General features: G+C 40.3%; 5 protein-coding genes across 6 annotated transcripts; 2 read left to right on the plus strand and 3 right to left on the minus strand.

Annotated features, from left to right (window-relative positions):
- Nucleotides 1-476: 476 nt before the first annotated feature.
- Nucleotides 477-1,148, minus strand: LOC136248785 (ORM1-like protein 3). Its single transcript, XM_066040587.1, has 3 exons — nucleotides 897-1,148; nucleotides 700-845; nucleotides 477-647 (listed from the first exon to the last, which is right to left on the minus strand). The coding sequence occupies exons 1-3, from the start codon at nucleotides 1,053-1,055 to the stop codon at nucleotides 512-514; spliced, it is 441 nt and encodes a 146-aa protein (XP_065896659.1). The 5' UTR covers nucleotides 1,056-1,148; the 3' UTR covers nucleotides 477-511.
- On the plus strand, nucleotides 1,112-3,089 carry LOC136248779 (male-specific lethal 1 homolog). The gene is made up of 8 exons (XM_066040582.1): nucleotides 1,112-1,711; nucleotides 1,767-1,882; nucleotides 1,935-2,233; nucleotides 2,285-2,352; nucleotides 2,401-2,468; nucleotides 2,519-2,664; nucleotides 2,718-2,790; nucleotides 2,840-3,089. Exons 1-8 carry the CDS (start codon nucleotides 1,178-1,180, stop codon nucleotides 2,985-2,987), a joined length of 1,452 nt encoding a protein of 483 aa, XP_065896654.1. The 5' UTR covers nucleotides 1,112-1,177; the 3' UTR covers nucleotides 2,988-3,089.
- Nucleotides 2,995-4,492, minus strand: LOC136248780 (tubulin delta chain-like). Its single transcript, XM_066040583.1, has one exon. It carries the CDS (start codon nucleotides 4,450-4,452, stop codon nucleotides 3,061-3,063), a length of 1,392 nt encoding a protein of 463 aa, XP_065896655.1. The 5' UTR covers nucleotides 4,453-4,492; the 3' UTR covers nucleotides 2,995-3,060.
- Nucleotides 4,469-6,311, plus strand: LOC136248783 (tRNA N(3)-methylcytidine methyltransferase METTL6-like). The gene is made up of 5 exons (XM_066040585.1): nucleotides 4,469-4,743; nucleotides 4,803-4,922; nucleotides 5,253-5,423; nucleotides 5,825-5,966; nucleotides 6,017-6,311. Exons 1-5 carry the CDS (start codon nucleotides 4,513-4,515, stop codon nucleotides 6,181-6,183), a joined length of 831 nt encoding a protein of 276 aa, XP_065896657.1. The 5' UTR covers nucleotides 4,469-4,512; the 3' UTR covers nucleotides 6,184-6,311.
- LOC136248777 (ATP-citrate synthase-like) lies at nucleotides 6,031-16,207 on the minus strand. Of its 2 annotated transcripts, XM_066040580.1 has the most exons (26): nucleotides 15,919-16,207; nucleotides 15,640-15,762; nucleotides 15,531-15,593; nucleotides 15,204-15,391; nucleotides 15,070-15,149; nucleotides 14,885-15,015; nucleotides 14,208-14,326; nucleotides 14,016-14,152; nucleotides 12,777-12,838; nucleotides 12,595-12,712; nucleotides 11,607-11,728; nucleotides 11,354-11,557; nucleotides 11,052-11,122; nucleotides 10,517-10,685; nucleotides 10,273-10,469; nucleotides 9,862-9,966; nucleotides 9,722-9,803; nucleotides 9,232-9,408; nucleotides 8,767-8,828; nucleotides 8,510-8,708; nucleotides 8,220-8,269; nucleotides 8,015-8,165; nucleotides 7,813-7,956; nucleotides 6,681-6,877; nucleotides 6,364-6,440; nucleotides 6,031-6,310 (listed from the first exon to the last, which is right to left on the minus strand). In XM_066040580.1, exons 1-26 carry the CDS (start codon nucleotides 16,099-16,101, stop codon nucleotides 6,216-6,218), a joined length of 3,306 nt encoding a protein of 1,101 aa, XP_065896652.1. In that variant the 5' UTR covers nucleotides 16,102-16,207; the 3' UTR covers nucleotides 6,031-6,215. The 2 variants fall into 2 exon arrangements, with proteins under 2 accessions (XP_065896652.1, XP_065896651.1); XM_066040579.1 differs by having other exon boundaries at nucleotides 8,015-8,269.
- Nucleotides 16,208-19,878: the final 3,671 nt, after the last annotated feature.

Below are 19,878 nucleotides of genomic sequence, written 5' to 3' on the forward strand. Positions count from 1 at the left end.
TTGTTTTCCTTCCAATGGCTCTCTGTACAAAGGGCCTCCACACTTTTCGCCATTTTTTGCATTGTGATGCAATTGTGGAAAAGGCTTATACTGGATTACTTCATGGAAGACAACAAGGTGAAATATAGCACAACAAACTAGACACTTTGAGAAAAACTAAATACAGCGAACAAGCAAGCACAACCACAGGACGTATTTAGTATAAAATTGCAAGAAGTGCTGAAAACCATGTGCACGTCACAATATCGTAACACCCCTACTACAAACTAACATATTATCTTATCCACAAGAGATGCTAACTTCATCAGATACTTGTGTACAAGGTAAACAAGTAGTAGTACCAGTTTAGTATATTATGTTAATATAGACAAGCAGTGTCTGCAGTAGGGACATCAGGAAGATACGATGTTGGGGGACTACAATCATATATCACTTGTAATGATATGCATACATTAGTACCTAATACGTAATTGCAATTCATTGTAAAACATGATTTTGAATTGAACACACATTAATACTTATTAATCTTCCACAGTCTAAACCTGTGTAATTCTGGTAACTTTGGGATCAAGGCTACCAACAGTGCTAGGAAGTTCCAAATGAAATGATAAAAGTTGTAACTAGTGTAAAAGCTTGCCAAAATGAATCTACAAATAACAAATAATAACAACAGTGTAGCTGAAGTGGTAGAACACTTACAAAACTGTAGGAACTGCACATAAGAACTTCTTAGTTTGTGAATACTTCTCGTCCATTTGTTCCCAGTGGGTTAACCGACTGCTGGCACCTGGCTCAACCTCAACAAATGGTGTACCCTTGACGTAATGTAACACGAGATAACTGGTCTACAAGGGAATATAAGCATTACGCCACTTGGACACGTGTTCTAAACTCACAATGCTGTGAAGGACGGTTGTGAGTGTCCACGCAACTGGTATTGATACGATGCAGAGTAAAGTGAAATGAATAAATACAATGATAAGTATATAGGTGATCCATATTCCCTTGCTGTTCAGCCACGACACGTTCGCTTCGCTTTCACTAACGCAGTTCATCTCGCTCGCGTGCAACGTCAGCACACCAGGGTGAACTTAGAGCGGTATGATGAAAGCAATGGTGTTAATTAATAAGAATAAGCGCCTTGAAGCGCCAAATTATTATTTTAAAATGGAAAAGGATGTCCGGACGAAATTTTACAGATTCTAAGGCACAGAAGAAAGATGAAATGACCGCGGGGGATGGCGAAGCTAATAAAGCGGGTGGGACGAACGACAAGTCTCAGGGCGGGAACTCGTTTACTTCACCAAAGGAGTTCCCGGGCTGTCTACTGACTCCTATCAAAGAGCACATTATTCATTTAACGAGAGATATGCAATGGCCGGCGTCAAGGGAACACGACTATGCAAAGACGCCGGAAAAATTAATTCCTCGTGGCGCCATTCCTGAAAATATTACTGACATTTCTAAACCATCCAAAAGCAAAGCCTCAGCTTGGAAAAAATCAGAAAATAAAAAACTTGAACAAGCCCTGTCAAATTGCCACAGTGAATTATTCGGTATGAGGGACATGTTACTGTGCCATGGAAGAATGTCAGTGACTCAACATTATCGTGAACTACTCTCACTACAAATGTCACTAATTCTGGAACAACAACAACAAATACAACAAAAAGAAGCTGAGCTGGTGGCACTACGACAAGAAAAACAACAAGTGTGTGTGGTGTATTAGAAAGATACACTGAGTGTAATGTGTGTGTGTTATTTAGTTGGAGTCGAGGATAGAAAGAATGGACCGAAGAATGTCTGTGATGCAGAGGAGGTCACGACTGGCTAATGGCAATGATGAAGATGATGAGACAGTAGAGAAGTGTAGCATAGGAAGGTGAGTTGAGTGTGGCTTATAACCTGTACATCAAGTGAGTATGAAATATTAGGGTATTATCTGACCACCAACCTGAAACTACCACTACAACTAATACAACTATTACCACTACTGCAACAACTAAATCAGTCAAATCTTCAGTAGACATGACAGATTCTAAGGTGCCTGTGGCAACAACTGGTAGGGCTACAACTAAACGAAAATTACAAGCTGAAAAGACAACAATATTGGAGAAAAAGAAAGTTAAACTTCAACCTTCAGAGATGAGAACTGAGTTCACTTATGAAGGAATAGAGATTGCTACTGACACTAAAGAACCAGTCCCAATTCAAGGGGATGACAAAATTTTGAGTATGCAAATAAATTTATTGGACTAAGTGTGACTTTGATATTATTTTACAGTACCAAGTTGGAGAGCTTATTCCCCTACACCTGGTACCAGCCATAGTTCAAAATCACTCGATGAAGAGGTAAACTAGTTGTATATTAACTGTTGTGTGTCTAGTGAGAGATTATAGGATGTGAGTGATGAAACTTATCTCAAACGGCACAAAAAGTATGAGGAATCAGAGAGGAAAAGAAAGAGGTAGCTATTGGGTGTTTATGAAGCCTGTGTGGTATTATCTCATTGTTTAGATGGGACCTTCAGCGTGCTAGATCTCTTAGTCAACATCAGTATTTGCTGGACAGATATAAAAGGATCCACGAAAAGAATTCAAAACCTCCCAACCAAAAACAGAATAAAAAAACAGTGGAAAGCTTCAATCCAAAAATGGACCAAAGTATGAAATATTAAAATATTTTTCTGATTTTGTTAATTGGTAATTCTTTGTAGTCAAAGAGATTGAAATTGATGAGAGCTTTCCTGTATCAGCATTTGCTTGTACTATACCTTACATGGAACCCAAGTATGTCACCGTGACCCCTTGTGTGTGCCGTGACTACTTCCCCCTTTAGGGAATTCGAACTGCCATGGTTTGACCTTGATGAAAGAGAAGCCAAAGAAATGATCAGGACTACACGCAGTCGAAGCCGTGCCAACAAATCCAGATCATCCTCCAGCCCTCCTCCACACAGCAATACCACTACAGCAATATTAACATAGAGAAATGTATTATTGTATATATAGTTATTTTGTATATGCCTGAATGTATAAAATGTCTTGTACAGAGAATTGACTATTTCAAACTGGCATAGTTCTTCAGGACTTGTTCTATAGACACAAAACACTCAAGCATGTCTTCTTCACTAATTCCATAACGTGCATACTGATGGAGGTATGCTCGTGATGCAAACATGTCCCAAGATTTCTGACATAGTGTGTTAAGAGGTAACACAATACCTTGGCTGTTTGTTAACACTGAAGCAGATTTCTCATATTTATTAAACGGGTGCCAGTGTACCCAGGACTGTAGATTAAAGTGTGGTGATGCACCACTGCTATAGATCTTTGCATCTTTAAAAGGTGACACATCAGCTGATTGCAAATCACTGCCTCGTAAGATCAGTAGGTTAGCAAGAGACTTGCTCAAACTGCTCACAGAAATATCAATGTTGGGTAAATGTCTTTGCCTCAAAGGCACCTCAGGAGTTACTGTCCAATCCATTCCCTCACTAATGGACGCATCAGTCAGTAACATTTGTCGCAGATGTCTCAACAGTCCTGCCCACAAGTAGCTAGTGTATGCATGATAGGTGTCCGGCATTTGAGGAATACTCTTGAGTGAGAGTAGTTTGTAGTGCTGATGGGGACACAGTGAAGTAACTAACTCACTTAGTGAACACATTGAGTACAAAAACCTTTCATTACCACCACCTCTACTGAATAGTGAGTTGTTAAAACAGTCCAGAGGCACTGCAGGTTGTAGAATACTAGCTAGACCATGACTTGCAACGTTATTCATGTCACCAAATGAAATGTGCTTCAGTTTCAGTAGCTGAGAACAAGTCTTGTGCAACTGATCATTATACAACACCATGATAGCATCAGATGATTTATACAAGTGTGATAGCGTTAGCAGTGTATTGTATCCCTGAACGATCACTTCACCTGATGAATAAGGCCACACGGTCTGATTTAGCAGGGTGGTGTTGGGATACATATCATGAAGTACTTCAGTAACACGAGCTCCAACACCTGATCCAGTCCCTCCAGCAACACTCATCATGACCATTACACCACCAACGTGGTCACAATATTCTAACTGCTTCTGGACCAAATCTGCTACCTTTTCTGCTGCTTTAGGACCATAGCTAACGTATCCATTAGCCCAGTTGTTGCCTGAGCCCCGGTTTTGGTAGTACACGGAGTTCTCATTGTACCGCCATTTCTTGCTGCGTGCCGCCTCAGTTAACGATTGCTGTACAACTTTAGGCTCCATATCCACCAGTACCGCTCTAGCCACCAGCCTGCCAGCCTTGTCACGATGGAAAAACCTCTCGATGCTTTCCTGCTCATAATAGCTGCTGTTTTTAGTAGTATCACGTGTGCTGTCAGCCAATAACGTAGAGAACAAACAGTTACCAATCTGATTACCACACTGGCCCAGCTGTACTGTCACTATGGACATAGACTCCTGCACTAATTTATTAGAATACGAAATGTTTGTATTGTGGGATTGGATTTATGAATGGCAACTGGTGGTAGCACATCACGTGATGAGTGTAGCAGGATATTGACCCCAGAAGAGGTGGACAGACTACACAGGGACATACAACTAGTGTCTGACTTTAAGAGGAATAAATTGGAAGCTGAGGCCAAACGAAACTGGGACCTGTTTTATAAAAGAAACCAGACCAACTTCTTCAAAGATAGACACTGGATAACCAGAGAGTTTCCAGAACTACTGCAAGATACTGAGGTAAACATCACACACACACATTATATACCATGGCAAGTTGATACTATACATTTTTACAGACCAGACATCTCCTAGAGGCAGGTTGTGGAGTAGGCAACACCGTGTTCCCTCTCCTGGAAGAAACCACGTTGTTTATATATGCTTGTGACTTCTCACCGAGAGCTGTTGACTTTGTCAAAGTTAGCACAACCACACACCGGTCAGAAGCATCGATTACAGAGTGTGATTTAGGGTACCGTACAGCGTAATAATTTAACGGGGGGAAATTTTGACGAATTGTAGCAATTCGTCAAAGCTCACGTGACTGGTTAATTACAATACTGAAGTTTGCACATTAGTCAAAATTTTCCTTATAAATATTTGACAATAATGAATTCGTCAAAAATTTCCCCCGTCGAATTATTACGCTGTATGGTAATTAGAAGATTAGGTCAAATAAGTTTTTTTATTTGCAGTATTGTGAATAGCAAACATTCATGTTTGACAAATTCCTCCTTCCCTTGTTACAGAGTCACAAGTTGTACGATGAAACACGTATGAGGGTGTTCCAATGTGATCTCACACAAGATGACTTGTCAGATCATATCCCGGCAGACACACTGGATATTGTTCTGTTATTCTTTGTACTCTCAGCCATCAGTCCTGATAAGATGACCAGTGTCGTGACCAATATTTATAAGGTTTGTTCTGTGTGAGTAATATATGTACGTACTTGGGAAGTATTGATACATATGACACCCAGACATTGATCTAGAGAAACTATTGGTCCTACATGGCATTAAGACAAGATGCTGCAGTGTTGGTGACATTTAGACACCTTAAGTCAGCACATGTCAAGGTGTGTGAATGAGTTTTAGTACCATACTACCACTTAAGACATTCACAAATTCATAAGGTATTTAAAAGACACTGTTGGCAGCCCTCAATACTAGGTGAAATATTTCAGTTTTCCTGTTAACTTTGGGACATCCCGGCATGTGCTTGCCTTGACACTGGGCTAAAAGATAAACTTCCAACAGTACATACACATCAGGTTTGTTCCTTTCATACATTGTGTGATGTTACCATAATTATTATATAGGTGTTGCGTCCTGGAGGGTTAGTGCTGGTAAGAGATTATGGCCTTTACGATCATGCCATGTTACGATTTGCTCCTGGCCACAAAATTTCTGAGAATTTCTATGTCAGACAAGATGGCACAAGGGCATACTACTTCTCTGAAGGTATGACATACAGACACCATACTAGGTATGTAACCATCATGCTCTCACAGACAAATTAGCAGAGTTGTTCACAGTGGCAGGATATCAAGTAATTGAAAACAAATACATTCACAAAGAAACTACTAACATTAAAGAAGGCTTGTGTGTGCCTAGAATATTTATACAGGGGAAGTATAGCAAATCTATTACACTGCATGTTAACCAGCAGAATCAGTAATAATATAATATATAGTTTATTAATGTGAAACATCACTGATTGACCACGTCCGGTGTGAGATAGGAAATGTCATCCCAAGGATGACGGTACAATCCTTGTTTGAGCCTCTTCTGATCCAGGTAATGTCCTGTATATGCAAACATGTTGAATTCTTTTATGCATTAGTTGTTAATTACTTACCAATAAATCCCATGGTCCTTCCCAGTACAAATAATCCATTTAGACTACCAATTTCGATGTATTCTGTGGCCTCTTCCCTGTAAGTATTTAAATCAATAGTAGTCAGTCAAAACATAATGCAAGTTCACCACAAGCTAGCTAGTCAAGCACTTAACATGTTTAAGCACAATCATGAATCCATCCATGATCAAGTGCTTTAAGTACAAAAACTAAGCAATTGCAATGCAAATTCTTCATGGTGCATGAGCTCTGATTACAATTATAATTGCATCGTAATTAATAAAATACCAGTGATTTCTCCAAATGCCAGTAATTACCTGGTAAAGGCCCCACAGTTGCGGATGAGGTCCACAAAAGATGTAGCAATCACACCATCAACATTTAGGATGAGGTTTGGTTTCTTTGCTGTTGTTATCTTCTCCACTTGTAGAGCATAGTCGAGCATTGGGGAAGATGGGAAGTGTTTCTTGACATATTCTTTGATAATCACAACTCTCATATCAGGGTTGTTGAGCTGTGGAGTTTGATTACTACATTAACACATTTATAATCCAATGACACTCATCAATGGCCCAATATTAAGTAAAGATGATAGGTGTGGTCACACATTTAGACCCCTGGACACCTTGATAATCAGGACACTTGTCCATGGTCCCATTTGTTAGTCTCACGTGCCAGTGGGGGTGGCAAATAAACCATCTGGTCACTGTTGCACACATTCCGGACCACTGCTGAAATGCTGGCAGAGCCAATCAGATTGCTTTGCGGACTCTGACAAAACAAACACTAATAATTCAAATTCTTAGTGTAATAAAGAACTGAATCTTGGCTACAGATTACTTTTTTGAAAGTTTAACAATGCATATGGCCTTAGGATCTTTGTTTCCCTAGTACAGGGCTCTTAAAAGCATTGGTATAAGAATGATGATGGTTCACTACAGATTTGTGAAATGGCGGAATTGTCGAGGAAGACGTTCAGCAATGTTTCGAATACATAACCAGGACATTACCAGTACAATTATCATCTTAGTCTGCTCACAGAGGTGATTGGAATGATTATTACATCATCCTTGGTGCAAAACAATACTGTGATGTAATCTAATTACATTCCAGTGAGTTCACAGAAAGTGTGCAACAGTGACCAGACGGTTTATCATCTGGCATGCGAGACTACCCGTTTGTATTAGTGTACACACATTTAGACCCCTGAAATCAGGACACCTCACTAATAAGGATATTTTAGCATGATGCCAAGGCATCCACAATAGCAGGGGCTCCACTGTACATAATATTTTAATCATCAAAACATTACACTACCACAATCCCACTTGGTACATACACAGCTATGAATAATTGTTACTATCACATCATTAGAGGTAGTCCAACATCTGATTGTGGGTGTTAGTTTTTAACATACAATATAATTTAGTTGCAAAACTAAAAGCTAACCGATTTCACTCTGTGTCCAATCCCCATGATCAGGTTGTGTTCTTTACGCATCTTGTTCACAAAATCCATCGGGATGATGCCAGAGTCATATGCCTCTGAAAATTGTTTGGCAGCTCCATCAAGGGCTCCGCCAAACCTGTCCCCCTGTTTGTGTCAGGATTGCGATGACACACTCAATGGGATGTAAGTGACAGATACTTACGATGGTCAGGAGGCCTGATGTCAGAGAGGAGACAAGGTCTTTGCCAGCCCTAGCTGTCACAATTGTGTTGTGGGCCCCAGACACTGCTGGGCCATGATCAGCTGACACCATAAGGCAAATCTCCAAAAACTTGCAAGCATAATCTGGTAATCTGGATTTTAAAAAGGTAACGTAGTCCAGTACAAGCTCAGGTGTTAACACGTACCTTCTCTGGAACCACAACAAGCTCATCACTCCTCCAATGCCAATATCATCCTGCGGAGTAACATTACCAATTTAATATTTCTTATCCCTCAAAAACTTACAGGCCCCATCAACTTAACCAGTTGTTTCACAGGCCACTGCCCACCCTTTTGTATTCAACACTTAGGCTCAGAGGGATGCTTATAATAAGTGCCATCCAACAGGATTGGGGAACAAGACCACCTCATTGTAAGAGTGAACACCAGGGGAACCTCACATACCCTAGCTATGTAGTACTCTACACAGACTGACCTTAAACACATCAGAGATTGGCATCCCAGCATATAGCAGTTCCTCTCCTCTTTCATCACTAATACTGGTCATGAAGTTAGCTGGCTTCCTGATCAGCCCCAGTTCTCTAGCCCAATTGTAGTCCATGGGAATGGTAGGGGGAGCTGTCTCTGGTAAAGGAGCAATGACCCCCTTACTAACCAGCTGATTGTACACCATCCTGTGGGTGGTTGAAGTGTATTCTAATAGTTTGATAGTGTAATGTGGTATGTGTTTACCCAATCATTGCTCCAAGAGTGTCAAAACTGTCTGGAACGTATGCACCAGCTTCTCTCAGTGCCTAACGGGTAATGAGTAATAGTACAGTTTAACATTCAGTCACTAGCTACATTGTAACCTGTTGATGTAAACACATGAGGACACCTACATAATTCAGTCACTTAATTAAGGTCCCAAATTAGTACATAAACTGATCCAGAAAATCAGGACACCTTGATGATCAGGACACCTTGATGAACAGAACACCTTGATGATCAGGACACTGCTCCCCAGGTCTCTCCATACTATACAAACTACCATGTGCATTCTTAAACTGAAAACACTAGGAAACATTTGAGATGACCCAAGTGAGAAGCTATACAGCATTTAAACAGTTACAGAGATCACCTTGGTCACGTTTGCTTTACCCACAAGTAGTAAAACATGAAGCGACCACCTTTCAAGTGGCAATATAATTTACTCACCTTGTTTTTGGCAATGGCTGTTTCCTTTTCAGAGTTAGCTGATGCTCCAGCGTGACCAAACTGTACTTCTGATGAGAACATGTTAGCACAAGTGCCGATACACCACGCCACTAGTGGCTTGAACAACCGACCACTCTTGAGGGCCTCACAAATTATGTACTCCTCCACACCTCCAACCTGTAAGAAATTAAATATACAGTAATTTCTAAACTGGAGAGAAGTTTTTATGGTGAAAATCATCAAGCTAAATATGTCCCTACTGCAGTATAAAGCCAAAAAGAGAAATAAATAGAAACAATCTCTATTATTGCCAACAAATCTGGCACTATACACTATCTTGTATACCATTTTCAACTAATAAGAATAGTTAGGTAGCCAACAACGAGAGAAAATATTTTATACTTAGCTACAAAATGACTGTGTGGTCTATTAGAGTGTTTCACTACACATAGTGTGGTCTATTAGAGTGTTTCACTACACACAGTGATACCTCTCCAAGCAGGACCATCATCTTCACATTAGGGTCATCGTTATATCGGAATATGTGATCAGCAAATGAGGTTCCTGGATACCTGCAGGTAGTCATGGCAACATAACCACATGCAACTAGTGGGAATGGACTTGCCACACCTGTCCCCACCAATGGCCACACCCTCATAGACACCATTCGTATTCCTCATTATGATGTTGTTGAGTTCATTAGACATTCCTCCTGACCGAGACACATACGCCACACTGTGGGGGACAATGGTAAATATTTAGTACTTGTCTTGAAAACAGCAAATAATCACAATACAAAGTGATACGTTAGTTCCGCCTCAATACAGTGACCTCGCCTGGAAGGTTCAAACAACATACATGTAAAGGTGTATTTCATGATCTCAATAATAAGACCACTTTATTATAGTGACCATATCAAGTAGGTCCCAAACATAACTAAGGTGTACTTCATGACCTCATTAATAAAACCACCTCTAAGTTGTGTGGTTAAAGACTAGCAGAGTGTAGTACATGCTAAAACAAGAGATACTACACACTCACCATCCAGGCCTGTACAGCTTAGAGTCAAGGATATTATCTACCATTCCACCAGTGTTGCCAATCTTGAAACAGCCTGGCTTGATGCCTCCAACAGTAGCTGGACCAATTATAGACACTCCTTTCTTCTCTGCCTCCTGAATGAGCAGCTTGGTTTTGTTCTCTGGTATACCTTCGGCAATGATAGAAATACTGCGAATCTAATACATTAGAGCAGTGAAATATTTTCCCATCGGTAAATAGATACCTGTGGGTATTGCATTGCCTCCATAGTTGACTCATAAGCAGACCGTAGTGAGGCAAAGTTAACTAGTACATCAGCATCAGGGTGACGTTTGAATGCCTCAGACATTTCCTTGTATACTGGTATCATAATGTCTTCATGTCCCCAGTATAGCTTATGCTTGTGGTTACCACTACAGTGATGACATGTTATACACTAAAGAACAGGAGGTTTGGTAGATACTATCCTCAAGGATCCATAAGAAGGCTAGACATGCAACAAGTCAAAAACCTGACGTCAAATTCAGCTGTGTCATCAAACATCTTGTGATCTCAAAGAAATCCAGTACCTCAGTATCAATACCAAGTATTCTAATGTGAATTGGTCAACCCCTGTTATGTGTCCCAGAACCCTCACAAACCTTCTTTCAGCCACCTCAAGCCAATACATGGCTTTCCTAGCTAAGAAGCAAGTGTTATATTCTTCTTAATGTGATGGTATTGACACAGAGGGCCATATTTTAATCACACATGCCAATATGTCACACAAGACAAAATACCTGAAGGGATATATCATGGCTACAACTGAAGGTGTCTTCCGTGATGACAGAAAATCAAAATCCAACATACCCTAAAGGGAACAGTATTGTTTACAACAACTCCTTCTCAAACACAAACATCCTTCAAAGGTGGTATAAATACAGCAGGGAAATCATTTTCAATACAAATAATTAAAATCCACACACAACACATAAATCCTTGACTCTGTACTGTACAGATATCTTTGAATGTAGTTGATGTGATGTAAATTATTTGCACTTGACTATACACACTAAGTTACAGCTGGTACTATATCACATACCTGGCAGGCTCTTGGCTGCATGCCCCAAATGACAGCCTTCGTTGAGGCAGTGAAGAGAGGTTTGGATGGTGCCACTTTTGCTTCTTGTTCAGGACTCCACACCTTCACGTTGACTACTTGACTCAACTTTGTAGTATCCTGCAGGCTGCCCCCTCCACTGGTAGTGGCAAGATTACCAGTGGATCCAGGAGGGGAACCAAAACTCTACAACACACAACATGTCACAATGATTTAGGTAGAGTGGGAGACATACAAAACTAGATGATGTACGCTTGATGGCTGGTATGAGTTTACGTTTGCCCAATGCCATGGCAACAATGGCAGTCATGTGACTTTCTGGACCATACACATGAAGGGGAACTCCCAGTTGTGAACCTGTAAACAAACAACAATCAAGATAACATCTAATATGTAAAGTTAATATTGACTACTTCATTAATAAGACCACCTCATTATAGTGACCATGTCAAGGAGGTCCCAGACATAGCTAAGGTGTACTTCATGACCTCATTAATATGACCACCTCATTATCAGTGTGGGGCAAGTTACTTTGTAAAAGTAACTAGTTACATATTACATGCAATTGAACTATTTAGTTACAGTTACATATTACCCATAAAATAAAGTAACTATAATAATATTACATATTATATTACTTTGTGTCCACAGCCTTAAACTTTCATATGTGAAACTACCACCTTATCACGTGACATGATTGTATTGTTGGACAATGTGCAAACCTTGGCTATAAGTAAGAAGCTGGTGAATAAGCTTCATTCAGTAGGCTTCGTTACTTCGTTGTGGCTAGGCGTTACTCAGAAGCTAACTAACGAGATTAGTAATTTCGTTACTTGTAGTAATAATATTATGTAATATTAGACTCGTTACAGTAACTATATTACTTAGGTAACGCGTTACATTTGTAAGTGAAGTAACTTGAGTTATATTACCTGTTTTTATAGCGTATTTCGTTATATTACTTTGTTACCACAAAAGTAATAATATTACGTAGCGTGTTACTTATGTAACGCATTACTCCCAACACTGCTCATTATAGTAACCATGTCAGGTGGGTCCAAAACACAGCTAAGGTATACTTCATGAACTCATTAATAAGACAGTGACCATATCAAGTAGGTTCGGCTAAAGTGTACTTCATAACCTCACTAATAAGACCACCTCATTATAGTGACCATAGTCTTAGTCCCACAGGTAATTCTAGAGGTTTCATTATTCCTTACCAAGATCAGCCATCAGTCGCAGACCTTCCTGATAATTGGGGCCTCCCCTACGCACATAAATGGACACTTTGTTCTCCACCAATTTGTGCTTATATTCTGACAACGCCCTCACAATGCCCTGAGTGAGAAAACAACATGCTGACAACAGCACTCTACATCCAAATCTGCAGTGGCTACACCACCTTAAATGTCGCTGCAACATTAGTGAAGTTAGCTATCCCTCCACCGATGATCAGAACCTTGCCTGCAGGCAACAATAACATCATGATCAAATAGTCAAATACCAAATTGCATTTTACATGGTGGAACATTATCAAGATTTGAAATGTCACAGACTCACAAACAATTCCTAATTGTGCAATATACACAAGTAAGTCTGACATTTTATGGATAACTTATTGATGTTAACCTGAAACAGTACAAGTACAGATTATGCTTACAGTGTTCATGATTGCATTTATGTAGTTTTGGTTGCACCTAATAAAATTGTGAAAATCTGCCATCTGTAAGGCAAAATCTTTCAGGAGTGATTATCTTTCCTGCAATGCTAGAGTCTCTCAACAGGCACAGATGAAGATGGTACTCCTAGGATGTTTTTTAACCAACCTTGAAAGCAGAGGATATTTCTTTTGGTTATCTTATTTGCTGGATTTTGGGCCATTGTTACTGCGTCAGTTTCAATGTACACCCTGTATTCATCTACCTGCCTAGTGAGTGTACTTCGTTGGTGTTGACTTTCTGTTCAGGACATAATCTTTCTTCATAGCTGCTATAGCTGCCTGCTTCTTATAATGATCAATGAAATCTTTCAGGCCAAAAGCAGTACAACTGTTTCTAAGGTCAACAGAGAAATGAATCAGAAGATGGGAAACCTTTTAAATCCTGTTTTTAGAGCAGATGCAACAAAATTTGTAACTTCAACCAAAAGCTGACCATGTCAACCCAGGAATATATTATCTTTGAGCCAATATATATATATAGCTACAACTTATTTCACTTGTACATATGTAAATGGATTTCATTATACTTCAAAGTACTTTGAAGTACTTCAAGTACCTTAAGTACATTACTTAGGACTTAAGTACATTAAATTTGTACAAAAAGTATTTAAGTGCTCAAGAAGGTGTACTTAAGTCTCCATAAGTACAAGTACCAAAGTACTTTGCGCCATGTCTGACCTGAAAAAGCTACCGCCTATTTTAACACAAGCCAGGAGCACCACAATGGAGGCTAGATCCTTATCTTAACAGTCCTGACTACTGACACACCAGACTGCCACCTTAATTTAGGCCAGGGGTTGATAACTTAATCGCAAGCTTTAGGACATACATGGACCTTGTCTCAGTGGCCACCTGTATAAAAATGCTTAAGAGATGCTTATAAATATAAGACCCTGGTATACATTTTATACAGATAAATACCTTTAGGATTCTTCTCCTCTGTCATCAGACTGAGTATAGTCTTGGCATAGTCATAGGTTTGTGATTCACTGGGGGCTCCAGAGTACTCTCCGTAGTTAGCTAGCTCTGAGCTGCCACCAAGGTCACACACTGTGTCACTGTGATGGGAAGGAGATGAGGTGTACACAGTAATGTAGTCACAGTTACACAGACCTGTATATCACAGATGCACCACCTCCAGCCACCATCGTCCATATCGTTCCCTTCTTGTTTAGTATGGTGAGTTTGAGTGACGCTCCACTCTTAGCATCCAGCTCTGCAATGTGTGCCTCCTAAAGGAGAAGTAAGTTATGAAGAGCAAATGTTGCACAGCTAATCCTAAGCACTAGCCCTAAGAAAACTAATATTAAGGTAGGCCATGCACTACAGATGAATAACTGTCCCACTAGCTGGGCCTGCAAGCTGAAGCCTGCATAACAGCAAGTCTGTATAATAACATTGAAACTGTGTTGACATATAACCCAGGTCTTGTAGAGGACTATATAGTATGAGCATTACAATGGGTAGGCTATTGTGTACACTGTACATGTTGGTTGAGCAAGAAATTTCCAATAGGTCAAAGGTCAAGCTTGTTGCTGAAATAAACTGGGATGACATTAGACAGGTCACTGATATTTGCAAGTTAACATTTGGATATTATCACACTGATTTATACAGGTGAGGTGACCATAAGTTTCACTGTATGAATAGTAAACAAAACATAATCACAAGTCGAAAGCTTATGTTCCTTGAAGGATAGACAGGGATACATGACATATTGGTCCCTTACTGTACACATCAGGGAACATCTTCACATCAAGCACTACTATACACACAACTACCTAACGTACCTCAGGAAGAGCATCACGTCCAAATGGTGGTGGGAACTCCACATCTCCCCAGTTTATTTTACACAAGTACTCAGCAGTGGAGTCCAACTTAGCAGCAAGATCTAACATGTGTATCTTACCATCCTTTACCACTAGTGTAACATCATGTGACCTCACATGATCCAGTATTACATCATACTACTCACCTAATGGATTGACCTCAAGATATGTGAAGTAAAGGTCACTGTATGCTTGATATAGCAACTGTAAGTATTTGACCAAGATGCTGTAAAGAAATAGAGACAAACACAAGTGTTTTAAACAGAACAGCTTTTTGTACCTCTTTTTGTCCTCTGCTACTTTAGCTAATAGTTTGTTAGCTTGTTCTTTGCTCAATTGTGAGGTTATATGAACATTAACTTGTTCTGCTTTGCTATCCACATCTCCAATATCAACACCTCCCTCATGATAGAAGTAAACTGTGTTACCAGTACGTGTGGCAAATATGCATACATAAAACTCATCAGCCTACAAGTGTAAACAATAAGGTCATTTGAAAAAGGTCACAATTAGCACACAATTACACTAAGTGGGACTAATTACTCTAGTATATATGATAATAAGTGAATACTTTAAAATCACTTAGTAACAATGTTCCATTGGTCACCTGTTCATGTGGTAAAAATGGCTCTACAATGAAAGTGTTTAGCTTGCCAACAGCAGATCCAATCTGTAGCAGAAAAATGTTGATGTGTTGATAAACATAATTTGTTTACCTGTAAAACATTTCCCATTCTTTGTGACAGCCATTCTTTGACCTCTGCCAGGTTAGCATCCACTTTGATCAGGCCGAGCTTTCCTCGACGCTTTATCAGCTGATCTGGCTTCACCACCAGTTTCTAAAGTTACAACACGTGCATGATAATGAATACTCTGTTGGAGTAACTGACACACACACACACACACCCACACACACACACACACACAAACAAACACACAGTTGTCCCCTCAAAGAATCAATTCCCTCATATGCACACATAAATTTATATTCTCACTTGCGTGTTGATCCATGGCGCGCTGGAACAAGCCCATTCGATATCAGTTTCATTAGTAACTTGTAGTGACCTGAGTTGGGCGGTCAATCGTTCGGTAGGAGTGTCCTTTTGGCGGTTTAGTTTGTCGAAGTACTTGGCCAATATCGTTTTACCGTCGTATTCGCGAATCGCCTTAGCAGACATTTTGAAACTACCGAACTATGAAAATACCATGTCAGAGTGCTAGTTGCGTTTTTTTAAATAGCCTTTTCCACGTGTTGGCACACGTGCCTAGGGGTGGAAGCGCATCAAAACGTAATCAATTTTTTTTTTTTTTAACGTAATCAATCGATCAATGGTCTGATTTAAGCGATCAAGCACTGCTAAAAAAGATGTGATCATGCAACTTTTTGAGCTTCAAGAAATTTTACAAGCAATCAATTTGATGATCAAAATCTTGATCCTGGTTGCTGCCACATAGTGACTACCCCATGTGTGGTCTCTTTTAAGATGATGTGAAAAATATTGCACAGATATAGTACAAAAATATATTACAATTTTTCAAAGTAAAATTATTTCTTTTTAATAGGTTCTTTTTTGCTAACAACATTCTTTAAGCACACTTCCACAATCTGGATTAAGCTGTCTACAATATCAGCTACTGTTGCTGACTCGTCACTAAGAACAGACCACAGAGACTCACTCACTCCAGGAGGACGTTGGAATATGCTACTAGGGACATGGAACTTGCCACCAGCTGCTCCGCCTGTGCTCTTAACTGGGATAACAATTGCTCCATTCCATGTTAATTGTTGTACTTCATAAGCAGACCCCGGACCACCCTCAATAACAATGCAAATGTTCATGACTCTGGTGGTAGCAGTATTGGTTTGGCGTACTGTGTCACCTAAGAAGATCGTTTCACCATATGGAACTGGTTCCATTGTACCATCAGCTCTTTGTCTGGTCTGTCGAGATTTATCAGCTGGGTCCTTCACAGCTATGGCATGAAAGAGGTTGAGGGGTAAGCCAAGTTTCTTGCGTTTGTCATGAAAACTCTTAGCCACTACGTCTCCAATACCATAGTGTCCTCCAGTCACAACAACAATTGATTTTTGCTTTGCAAGTTCTTTTCCAAGGAGTTTACAAATTGCTTCACTATTTGCACAGTAGAAGTGGCTACCTCCTGAAACGTACACACAATTCCCATCAGGTAGTTGCGAATACAACTCCTGCTGTAACCGCTTCAGTTCCCTCTCTTCTCGTTTGCCAGCACTGATGCTGTCTGGGTTGAGAGCTTGCTTAACACGTTTGAGTAGTATTTCATCAAAGGTTTGACCTCGACCATCAATGAATTCCTCTGTTCCCACCAACATGGACACCCAGTATGGCATCTCAACATCCTCGTACATAACAGGTATTATCTTCTTTCTGTGCTGGGAGAAGTAGACCAACTGCTCACATGTTCTGCTACTACAAAAATCCTTTGATATGATACACACGACCACGCTACAATCCCTAACTTTCTTTTGGAAAACAGCACTGTTAGCACTTACAGCTCCCTTAGCTCCAAGCTCTAGACTAGACCAAACAGAATAGTTGTTCTTCTCCAAGTGTTCCTTGACATAACTGTGGAATGATGCTTGTGTTAAATGGCAAATAGTGACCACAAGAGGCATGTCTAATTGGCGTACACTTGATCTCTTTTGTTGTAGCTTAGCAGGCTTAGGAGCCATGGCTTCCTGGTTCTGTTCCATCACTTCTGCTATTCCTGCTGCTATTTTAGAAGCCGATTTCTCCACAGATCCCTTTACCTCCCACTGTATATACTGGACACTGGCAAACTGTATGGCTAGACAGTTTGGGGGCCAGTGAGGATTGAGGTTGAGTGGAACAATAAACTTCCCCAGACTATCAGCATGTTTTACCTCAAGGTTTGTCACACTGGTCTCACCATATCGACTGGTAACTATGGGAACAAACACAGCAGCTTTCTGAAGGTATTTGTTGGTGTAATCCTGTTCAGGTGACTCGCTACTAGAGGATACCTCACTAGTGTCTTGCGATTGATCATCAGTGTAGACTTTGAAGCCAAGCTTCTTTAGTGCAAGCTGCAAAGCGGATGCATGAGTGCCAGCCTCGTCACTAACATAGCTCAAGTAAATCTTCTTCTGAATCACTGCCTCTGAAACAGACGGCCTCTTGGCTACCACAGACGATAATACTTCTGGTGCACCACTAATTGTTTCTACTGCAGATTTAAGAGTGACGTAAATCCGACCATTATCAACAACGTCAAGTAAGGTCAAGCTATCTTCTTGTGATGGACTAACTGGACATTTCAAATTGCCACACATGAACAAGTACTCTGAATCACCTACTGTGAGTAGGTCACTGCGTGCTATTTGGGTTTGGATGGCCTCACGGACTTTACTGAGTGAAGAACTCAGGAAGGAAGTGATCACTCCCATATTAGTACCGTCTGGATGTAAAATGACACCGTACAATGGGGGATGTGACCGCGTTATGTGTTCTGCTACATACAACACTCCATCCTCTGCCACATCAGCTGGTTTTAACGAGCTCAACAATTCTTCCTGGGTGATGGGGTGTCCTTCTTTAGTGACAAAATGGAAGGGGAAATCATCAGGAAGCATGGGCTTGATCACTCCCACGAAATCTTTTAGTGTTGTCTGCTCGCTTGCCTGATCATCCTTGCCTTCAGCTGGCCAATCGTAAGCCGCAGTTCCTATAGGTGTGGAACGCAAATCCACCCACTGGAGCGAAACTTTGATAAACTTTGCTGCCATTTCAATCAAAGTCGTAAAGCCATAGATAGCGGTATTTCATACTGTACCTGGTGTGTGGGTGCAGTAGTCAAGCGCAGGCGCAAACCGATAATACCGTTTATCGGGGTTTTCAAGTCCGTTGTCCTATTATAATTGCGCATGCGCTAAAAACCTACCAGCCGAATGGCCATTCACTGGTGATAAAGGAGTCACAGCAACACAGTGAGTAATAGTTTTATCACATTTACAATTCCATCATAATAGGGCACACACAGTTACCTGATCTCACTTGAATCTGCCATTTCTTTCGCACTGCTAAGCGCATGCGCCAAAATACATAGGACAACGGACTTGAAAACCCCGGTACCGGTATGCATAGACATCCCTGATAGATCAGGGGCGGATCCAGGGGGGGGGGGGGCTTTGAGGGCTGAAGCCCCCCCCCCCCCCCCCCTTCATATTTAGGCTTTACTTGATCAATATGCTGAGTATTATAATGAAATTTTGTCTTAGCATAATCATATGATCACTAATAATACAAATAAAACCACCTTATAAACATCTTTCCAAGGTATTATCAGTGGATTTATGTTAAAGTTTATGCAACAAGGACTCGGATCAGCATTGGAGGTGCACAAGATCGAGATACTCTAATAGAGCAGTCAGCTAACTACTCTAATAGAACATTCACTGGAAACATGTAGTTAGTTCTGTTATGGAATTTTTCCAAATCTACCTGCACCTATGCATACAATGAAGTGCATTGGTCTGTTTAAAGTGTCTCATTCATCTACTTGTACAGTTTATATGTATGGCAATACTTAATTCAGGTACACAATTTCCATTGAAAATGCTCTCAGATTCAATCTTGTATTGTTCAAGTTTCAAAATTTTCCACTTTCAACATTATTATTCTAACATGCACCTATTCAGTGTTGTGCAATTGTGAGAGGGGTGCATCATGTACTTGGTTGTCTGTAACCTAGCTACCCAAACTTTTCCATTAGTAAAATGCTTCAGAGAGCCATACCTACAATCTAAAGGCGGTATATAAAATATCTACAGACAGAAAATATTATGAATTTTATGTGGAAATGTCTCCAAATTGCAGTATTTTAGCATCTATTTTTCAATTTTTTTTCCTGGGGGGGCATGCCCCCAGACCCCCTAGTTCCAGCATGCTTTGCATGCT

Source organism: Dysidea avara, chromosome 3, assembly GCF_963678975.1.
Source record: "Dysidea avara chromosome 3, odDysAvar1.4, whole genome shotgun sequence".
Taxonomy (NCBI): domain Eukaryota; kingdom Metazoa; phylum Porifera; class Demospongiae; order Dictyoceratida; family Dysideidae; genus Dysidea; species Dysidea avara.